Source organism: Apis mellifera, linkage group LG8 (genome assembly GCF_003254395.2).
Source record: "Apis mellifera strain DH4 linkage group LG8, Amel_HAv3.1, whole genome shotgun sequence".
Taxonomy (NCBI): Eukaryota; Metazoa; Arthropoda; class Insecta; order Hymenoptera; family Apidae; genus Apis; species Apis mellifera.
The window spans coordinates 11,276,320-11,285,448 of NC_037645.1; the positions used below are offsets into that span (position 1 = coordinate 11,276,320).

The window sequence follows — 9,129 nt, forward strand, 5'->3', positions numbered from 1 at the left end:
ATTCTTTGAAATATAAAAAGCTGTGAGCGACAGAAAAATTTTTCAATTTAATAATTATTTATTTATTTCGATTATTGTTTCACGTGGGAATGGAATTTTTTAAAATATTTATAGAGCTGTGAATGACAGAGGAATTTTCCAATTTTTCTATTTAACGATTATTTATTCATTTATTCATTTCGTAGGGAAAAGAGTGTGAAAGCGATTATTAATAATGATATTTTTGAAATAAAAAAATAAGATTCCGAGACCAATCAATTTCTGTCAAAGAATTTTCTTAACTGCTCTTGGCATTGAAAACAGAGAAATACGATCTCTCTTGCTTAAGGATCAACGGTTGCCAATAGTGATTTCATTTCATTAAAAAAAAAAAAAAAAAAAAATGATAAAAACTTGTTGCGTCAGATGAAAATATATAGAAGCGAAGGTAGAGGAAGAGGGAGAGAAGAGAAATAGGAGGGTGGAAGCAAGACGGATCGTTGCAAAATAAATGAACGTGTAAATTACATTTAGATCCGGACCACCGATCGATACATCAATCTAATGCAAACTTTCTCCCCTGTTAAATTTTCCCTCTCCCCTTTATTCTTTCCCCTTTTCTTCCCATCCCATATTTTTTCACAACACGGGAGGCGAATCAAATCGATGGAATGACAGGAGGAGGAAAGGAGGTGGGAGGGAAATTTATGCATAACTCGTAAACGTCAAACTCGACAAGAGAAAGAGGTGGATCTAACGATAATACGGGAACAGATTCGAGAATAATGTTTCCAGTAATGTGCAACATGCGAGCTCGCTCTAATATTTACAATATATCCTTCCCAGTTTCTGGAAAAAAAAAAATTGTTCCCGACAAATAAAGAGAAATAAATGGAAATAAAAGGACGAAAATAGGACGAGAGGATGTATATATATGAAATATCGGAGAGGAACGGATAAACAGAAGGGAAAATGGGAAAATGAAAAGTAGAATAGAGGATATGAGAATGGACAAAGAGAAGGATACGCGTTATATGAAAAATACGCGAGGCGAGATGGAAATAGAAATTTAAATTTACAATAATACAGGGAAAGAGAATAGTTTCTAACAAACTATTTCCACGAATAAATGTGGCTGGGAGAAGAAAATTCAAATTTTCCATATTATTCTCTCAACAAGCATGGAACAAGCGCTTGAAAAGAGACAAAACGAGCTTTAGATTAGGTTAAGTTAGGTTAGGTTAGGTTAGGTTAGGTTAGGTTAGGTTAGGTTGAGTTAGGTTACGGGCCAATCACGTTTCTTTCCACGTTTCTTTTCTCGTTCAAAAATCGATTTCTCGATCGATCCAGTCCCTCTTATGGTTGCCATCATAACTAACGATTCTTTTGTCTCGAACCCGTTATCGCATCGCGCGGTGAAAATGCATTCCGCATTCAGAGGTGAAGGGGAGGGGAGGGAGAGAATTCTCGCGAGATTTCACGTACCATTTGCCGCATAGCTGTTTCTTTACGATACCCGGAACGATTCGCAGGCTGGCATTTTCAACGTCGGGCTAACATCGTGGATCGTAAAAAAAAAAAAAAAATATCGATGATAAATCCATTATGCTCGACTTCGTTTCACCGCAGTTAAAGAGAAATAGGTCGTGGAATGTTTGGGAGCGAGAATCGGTCGCTCGAGTATTAAGAAGATTTTGGCATTTAGAATTTAAGAGATAGGAAATAAATTTATTAGGAATTTTTTAAGGAGAATTCTCTGGCGAAAATAAACGAGGTAAAAGAGGGAAATTTAAAAGAAGAAAAATTACGATTTGAATATATCAGAAATAGAGACGAAACGTGAGATTTAATGAAATTGGGATTATTTTAATAGGATTTCAAAAGTGGAACGTATAAGAAATTGAGAAATGTTTGAAAAGAATAGATATATAAGTCGAAACTTCACGTTATTTAAATATATATGCGTGTCATTTATAACATATTTCGCGTTATCGCGTTTAGAGCGAAATTGGGAAGAAGAATGAAGATCGAAAGAAGATCGATCGATAGAAAATTTCTCGATACTCGATAACATCGTGGCTACGTTCAAACGAAATTATGAAATTAATGGAGTAAACGGAAATCAATCGTGATTTCCAACGAAATCTGTTGAATCTACAGTAATGGGTATCTGAAATATATCAACGTTAACCGCATTTGGACGAGCTCCAAAATTAAATCAGTATTTTTGACAAAGATATGACTCACTTTAACCAAGTAGAATCACAAATAAAACTATTTTCTTTCTGGAATAATGCGTATTTTTGACAAAATTTACAAATAAATCCATCGGTTAGGTAAATTTTAATTTCATTTTATTAAAAAAAAAAAAAAAAAGAAGAAAAAATCACACTTTACTAGAATCATTTATTGTTATTTAAAATTCGCTCATACGGAAATATGACAATAATTAAATTACAAACAGGTTTATTACAGTAATTGAAATAATAATTATATTTGATAATATAACAATAACAATTTATAACAATTTAGATATATCTTTAATTAGAATTTCAATTTGATTTTCATTCCAACACTTTTACCTCGAAAAACAATTTCTGCTCTCAACTGTAAATTCCTCGTACATTTCTTCTTTTCTCTTTACTCCTTTCCCACCACTACAATATTTCAATCAGAAATTGTTGAAAGCAGGTGACCGTGATTCAACGTGATTCAGAGACTAGAAGCGACTTAAAGGACCAACACCATGGACGATGAAATAAATGAATGGGATGTGAGCGAGGATATGACGGAGGATGATTTAGATTATGACACTTCTAAAATACCCTCGTCCATTCCGGGAAGCAAAGTTGAATACAGTTCAGTTCACACCCAAAACACATCCGTTCAATCGAATCCGAAGGAAAATCCATTCTCCATGGACGAATACGATACAGATATCCAAGAATCGAAGAACCAGGAGGAGTTCAAAAAGTCCACATCCCTCGGCCAGCTGGACAAGGACGCGTCCCAAAAACAAAATCCAAAATCGGGGAAGACGTATCGAAAATGCCAGCGCAAGTTCAAAGAGATGATAATAAATCGTGAACTGAAGAACGAAGAATTGGAGAAGCAACAGGGGGATCTGAAGCATCGATTGAACATCTTGGAATGCTCCATGCCGGCCGTGATGGTGTGGAATATCTGGAGGATGGCTCAAGGGACGTGTGTACCTAATCTCCAGCGTATCATGGAGAAGCAGTTCCAAGGCCCAGCTTCAGGGGAGGTGTATTGTCCGAAGACGCCTAGCCGCCATTTCGATTGCAGAGTGAGGGAGGTCGAGGCAGAGAGGAAAGAGGCTCAGAGGAGGATGGACGAGGCTAGGAATCTTTGGACCGAGAAGGAAGCTCTGCTGGAGGACAAAATGAGGAGGTTGGGGGAGGTTAAGATCCTTCAGGAAGAGATGAAAGAGAAGATCGAGAAGCTAACTGTCGAGGCCCAGAAATTGAAAGAGGCTTACAAGGTGGAGGACGAGGATGATCGCTCGTGCGAGGCTGGTTAGTTGAACAAAAGTTTCCCTCTCGAAACTCGATTCGTTTGTAATATGTATTAAGAGATTATATGAATAAAATGGATCTCAAAGATCAAAGATTGGATTGGTCTCTAAGTTTAGATTTATTTATTGGCGTGCAGGCGAGTGCGGGGTAATAGAGTGCAAAAAGAAGTGGTTAAAGAAACTGCCTAGCAACGCGTCGATTAAATCGACCGATATCGAGTGTTTAGAAAAGCTTCAGGAATTGGCCGAGACTGAATTGTACATGAAGAAACAAATCGCCGAATTGGAAAATAGGGAGGACGCCTATATGAGAACGCTTCAACAAGCGGACGATCTGTGGTGTAAATTGGACAGCGATGTTGCCAGCACTATAAGCAGTTTGCAGGAGCAATTAGAAATGAAGACGGCGGCAAATCAACAGATGGCGGATCGCATCGTCGAGTTGGAAGATATAATAGAGAAGCTCAGATCAAGACTGTCCACCTGTAGAGGTGAATTGGAGAAGTATCTTAGCGTGAGCAAGATAGAGGCTTTGGTGGGCAAAGAGGATGACTTTGCCGATGTACTTGACATAGATGTAGCGGTTAAAGTAGATATAAAAGAGGAATTGATCGGAGTTGAAGATTTTGCGGAAATCGAAGAGATAGAAGTCCTAGCTAAGGTTGATATAGAGGAGAAGGATGTTTTAGCGGTCCCGGAAATAGTTGACGATGAGGTGGAAGAGAAGCCAGAGATAGTTGATGTTGATGTGGAAGTGACGCCAGAGATAGTTGATATCTATGTGGATGTCAAGCCAGAGATAGTTGATGTTGATTTGGAAATCAAACCAGAGTTAGTCGATGTTGACGTAGAAATTAAACCTGATGTGGTCGAAGATGAAGTAGAGATAAAACCTGATATAATAGAGGCTGAGATAGAAGCTGTACCTGACATGGACGATGTTAAAATAGACACCGATGTTGTAAAAGTGGAAGATGAAGAAATAGAAATCAAACCAGAAGATTTTGTTTATCAAGAACATATGTTAGAAGAAGCTTCAGAATATTTGGACCAAATAACATCTCTCTCTGAATTGGATAAATATGATGATGATTTTGTCTGCCCTGAAGGTTTCATTTGTAACGATGTAGTGCTCACTGAAACTGGTTTAACGGAAGAAGAAATGATTGCATTGAAGGAAAATCGTATCACGCCAGAGCAATTATTAGAAGAACATGGGTGGAAAATAAACATAGAAGATCTAATTGCTAAAAAACCAGTGACTGTTATCGATGAACCTATAAAAGAGGAAATAAAAATTGAACCTCCATCCATTGAGAAAATTGAACCTGTTGTTGAAGTAGAAAGAGAGCCAGATGTTATGGTGGAAAAGCCTATACCTATAGAAGAAAAAATTGATGTACCTGAACCATTTGTGGAAGAAGTGAAACCTGTTGAGGAAATTAAACCTATAGAAGAAATTACACCTGTAGAGGAAATTAGACCAGTAGAAGAAATTACACCTGTAGAGGAAATTAGACCAGTAGAAGAAATTACACCTGTCGAAGAAATTAGACCGATAGAAGAACTTATTGAGGAAGTAATACCACCGGAAGTTATCAAAGTGGACGAAAGACCTATAGAAGAAATCAGACCAGTAGAGGAACCAACACCTATTGAAGAAATTAAACCCATTCCAGAAGTTTATCCTCCTGAACCTCCTTCTATCAAAGTTGAAAGACCAGATATACCAATTGACACGGATAATATTATTATCCCACGAAAAGAAATGTTATCATGGGAAGATGATGTTGATACAATTAGAGCAACGATAGCGGTATTAATTACGTTATAATATTTGTTTGATTTTAATTGCAAAATTATTTAATACGATGTCAAACTTTTTTAAACGTTTTTCAAATTTAGGAATGTCCCGATTGCGTGACCGTAAAGGAGGATGCCGACAAGTTGGCCATAAAGATGGCAGCATATACTGAAGTAAGTATCGCGATGAAATATGATAAATATATTGTACAATTATAAAGTGATACAACTATGAATTTGATATTTGATACTATTTTGATACTATTTTAATATTTATTTTCTTCGTGATCAACAATATTTTAACTATATTGATCTTCTTCAGACTGATGTAAAGGAAATAATTGCAAAAGTTAGAATTCCCGAAGAAATACCCCCGCCAAAAGAAATCGAAATACAAGTCGAGCCTGAAGTACAGCCAAAAATTGAAGTAGCTGCAGAAGCAAAACCTGTAGTTCGCGAAGAAATGGTCGAAGTAAAATTGGAACCTGAACATCCTCCAGAACCACCTTCTTCACCATTGATATCAACTTTAGTTGTGGAAGACGTTAAGGAAGATGAAATATTAGAAGTAGCGCGTAAATTGGAAGTATTACCAGAAGTGAAAAAAGAAGAAGAAGAAGAAGTTCCTATAGTAGAAGCACTTGCTCCAGAAGATATTAAAGAAGAAGAAGAGATTAAAAAAGAACCGATAGAAGAAGAGGAAATTGTGGTGCCGTTAGAGTTTAAGGAAGAAATTAAAGAAGAAATACCAGAAATTGTACCAGAAGTTGTACCAGAAGTTAAGCCAGAAGTTGTACCAGAAATCAAGCCAGAAGTTGTGCCAGAAGTTGTACCAGAAGTTGTACCAGAAATTGTACCAAAAGTTGAACCAGAAGTTATGCCAGAAGTTGAACCAGAAGTTGTGCCAGAAGTTGTATTAGAAGTTGTACCAGAAATTATGCCAGAAGTTGTGCCAGAAGTTGTACCAGAAGTTGTGCCAGAAGTTGTGCCAAAAGTTGAACCAGAAGTTGTACTAGAAATTGTACCAGAAATTGTGCCAGAAGTTGTGCCAGAAATTATGCCAGAAGTTGCACCAGAAGTTGTGCCAGAAGTTGAACCAGAAATTATACCAGAAGTTGTATCAGAAATTGTGCCAGAAGTTGTAATAGATGTTGTATCAGAAGTTGTACCAGAAGCTGTACCAGAAATTATACCAGAAGTTGTACCAGAAGTTGTACCAGAAATTGTACCAGAAGTTGTACCAGAAATTGTACCAGAAATTGTACCAGAAATTATACCAGAAGTTGAACCAGAAGTTGAACCAGAAATTGTACCAGAAATTATACCAGAAGTTCCACCAGAAATTGTACCAGAAATTATACCAGAAGTTGTACCAGAAATTGTACCAGAAGTTGTACCAGAAGTTGTACCAGAAGTTGTACCAGAAATTGTACCAGAAGTTGTACCAGAAATTGTACCAGAAATTGTACCAGAAGTTGTACCAGAAGTTGTACCAGAAATTGTACCAGAAGTTAAACCACCAAAGAAACCTATAAAAATAAAACCGAAAGAAGAAGTAATTTGCACATGTCCACCTTTTCGTCCTCCTGTTAGTATGAATACTGATTGTTTTTTAAACTTTTTCCAATCAATCATTTATGAAGAATTTTTCTTGTATTCAAAAATAATTACCTTGATCTGATTAATTACAATAATATTCTTCCACGTTGCCATTTCAGATACCTCCTAAAAAGATTGAAATTACTCAGACGGAAATCACAAGGATCGAAACCGTTTATCATCAAATGATCACTCAAACAGTGGCAGACGTCGAGACACAAACGACTCCAAGACTGCAACAACCCCAACAACCCCAGTTAGTAACTATTACAAAAGCGATAAATCCAGATCCAGAAACGATGCAGCAACTATTACAATTTAAAAAGCCTTTAAAGGAGCAGGAAATATCCATGACATTTCAAAAAACTTCGAAAATTGCAAAAAGTTCGTCCCTTCATATGAAAGCCACGGGTTTAAGTGGCTATTCTTATCCTCCTGCTGCTCCCTATGAAACTCTTTCCGCCATTATGCAATCTATGAAAACGGAGAGCATGAAACCCGGCCCAGAAAAAGAACTTAGATCCATCTATTATACCAAGAAGTCTGAAGAGATGGAGCAAGGGAAATGCAATTGTTGTAAATGTGGAAAGAAATTGCCTGCGACGTACGAGCCGGGTCCAACGTTGAAAAAACCTACCACCATCCAGCCGACTCAACACGAGGCTCTTTGCGCAGATTGCAAACTTAAAAAAATTCAAAAGGTTCTGAAGGCACAAGATCCTTTGAAGAAGGTACCTAAGAAGCACACATGTGATCAAGAGATTTGTACTTGTACACCGACAACGATACCGACACCGACACCAACCAAGGGTCTCAAAAAACCTTTTCCATGCAAAATGAAAAAGGAAAAGATGGATCAAGGTTGTACAGCGAAGATTCCCAAATTGAAACGAAAGCCAAAAATAATGGACAATGATGATGATCAAGATTCAGTGCAATGCACCTGCAGCGGTATAATAGAGACTAGAGAAGGATTGAAAAGAGTACATTGTGCCTGTGGTGATCCTGATTGATCTCGTCCTTGTAAATCTTGTCGTTGATCTAGTGATATCTTAACGAAATGTATTTACAATCGTTCATCTATATATAATATTAATTGTTGTTGAAACGTGATTTATTATGGACCATGAACGTTCATGAACTTCGTATCGGATTTCAGTCAAACTGGTGAAGTGAATGGAAAGTTTGAGTCCTTGTCTTTCAGTTTCTGAATACATAATGTCGTAAAGTCCATAAAGTCCAATATCATTTTTCAACATTTTATTATAAATTATATCAAATGTATTCATGGTATTAAAATCATCGAGTCAACAATTTTTTACTGATATATATTATTTATCGCTTGTGAAATTAATTTATGAACAACCATGATAGAATCGCACAGGTGTAGATGTTTCATTTTGGACTTTTCATACCAAATCACGATGTAGTTAAAGATATTTAAGATATTATCTATCAATGCTTAATAATCACATAATAATACTCGTCAATTTCTGAAACATTTTAAACGGAATGGAAAGTGGTATTAGTTTAATCTCAAAAAGGAAAATTCTCCACGAGATTGAGTTCAGAGGGCGAAGAATCTAATGGCAAAAGCTTTTGAATGAGTGAAACGGAGTCGATAAGATAAATACAACAAAGGAAACGGTACATAATTTTCAATAATGTCGCTGGTCGAATGACGCGCTTTTAAAATCAATAATGCTCAGCTATTGTATCGGGAGGCCATCCTTTCATTCGGCCCAAGCATAATAGGATCAACCACGTTGGCATGAAATTAAATTTCAGATTATTCGACTAAGGAAGAAGAGAAAACATTTGTGAACATCCAGTATGATATTCAGTATGGTTTATTAATTGTTTCGCGCATATGGAAAATGTAAATGCTCTATAAATGCTATCCTGTCTGTCCAAGAAAGATCTTCATTTATTGTTGTGCTCATCATGCTTTCATCGCGTTTCTATATGTAACAATCGATTTCGAATGAGTTGGTATAATAATAAATGAAAAAAAAAAGAAAACAAAAATTATTTAAAACTCGATGCGAATATAAAACAATCCTATTTTTATCATAAACGTTATTCTCGCATTAATAGAATAGAGAATATTAAGAGGATGCGCGGCAGCAAGATTTCACTACCTCATAGATCAGGCAAAGTAGTTGGCACCGTCTAATTACAATTTGTCACCAAGTAAATTGGTTTCAAAACGA

At 36.5% G+C, this 9,129-nt stretch overlaps 1 protein-coding gene across 1 annotated transcript; it reads left to right on the plus strand.

Moving 5' to 3' along the window:
- Window positions 1-2,503: 2,503 nt before the first annotated feature.
- Window positions 2,504-8,225, plus strand: LOC107964791 (titin-like). Its single transcript, XM_026442258.1, has 5 exons — window positions 2,504-3,515; window positions 3,652-5,330; window positions 5,420-5,491; window positions 5,640-6,909; window positions 7,016-8,225. The coding sequence occupies exons 1-5, from the start codon at window positions 2,726-2,728 to the stop codon at window positions 7,927-7,929; spliced, it is 4,725 nt and encodes a 1,574-aa protein (XP_026298043.1). The 5' UTR covers window positions 2,504-2,725; the 3' UTR covers window positions 7,930-8,225.
- The last annotated feature ends 904 nt before the right edge of the window (window positions 8,226-9,129 follow it).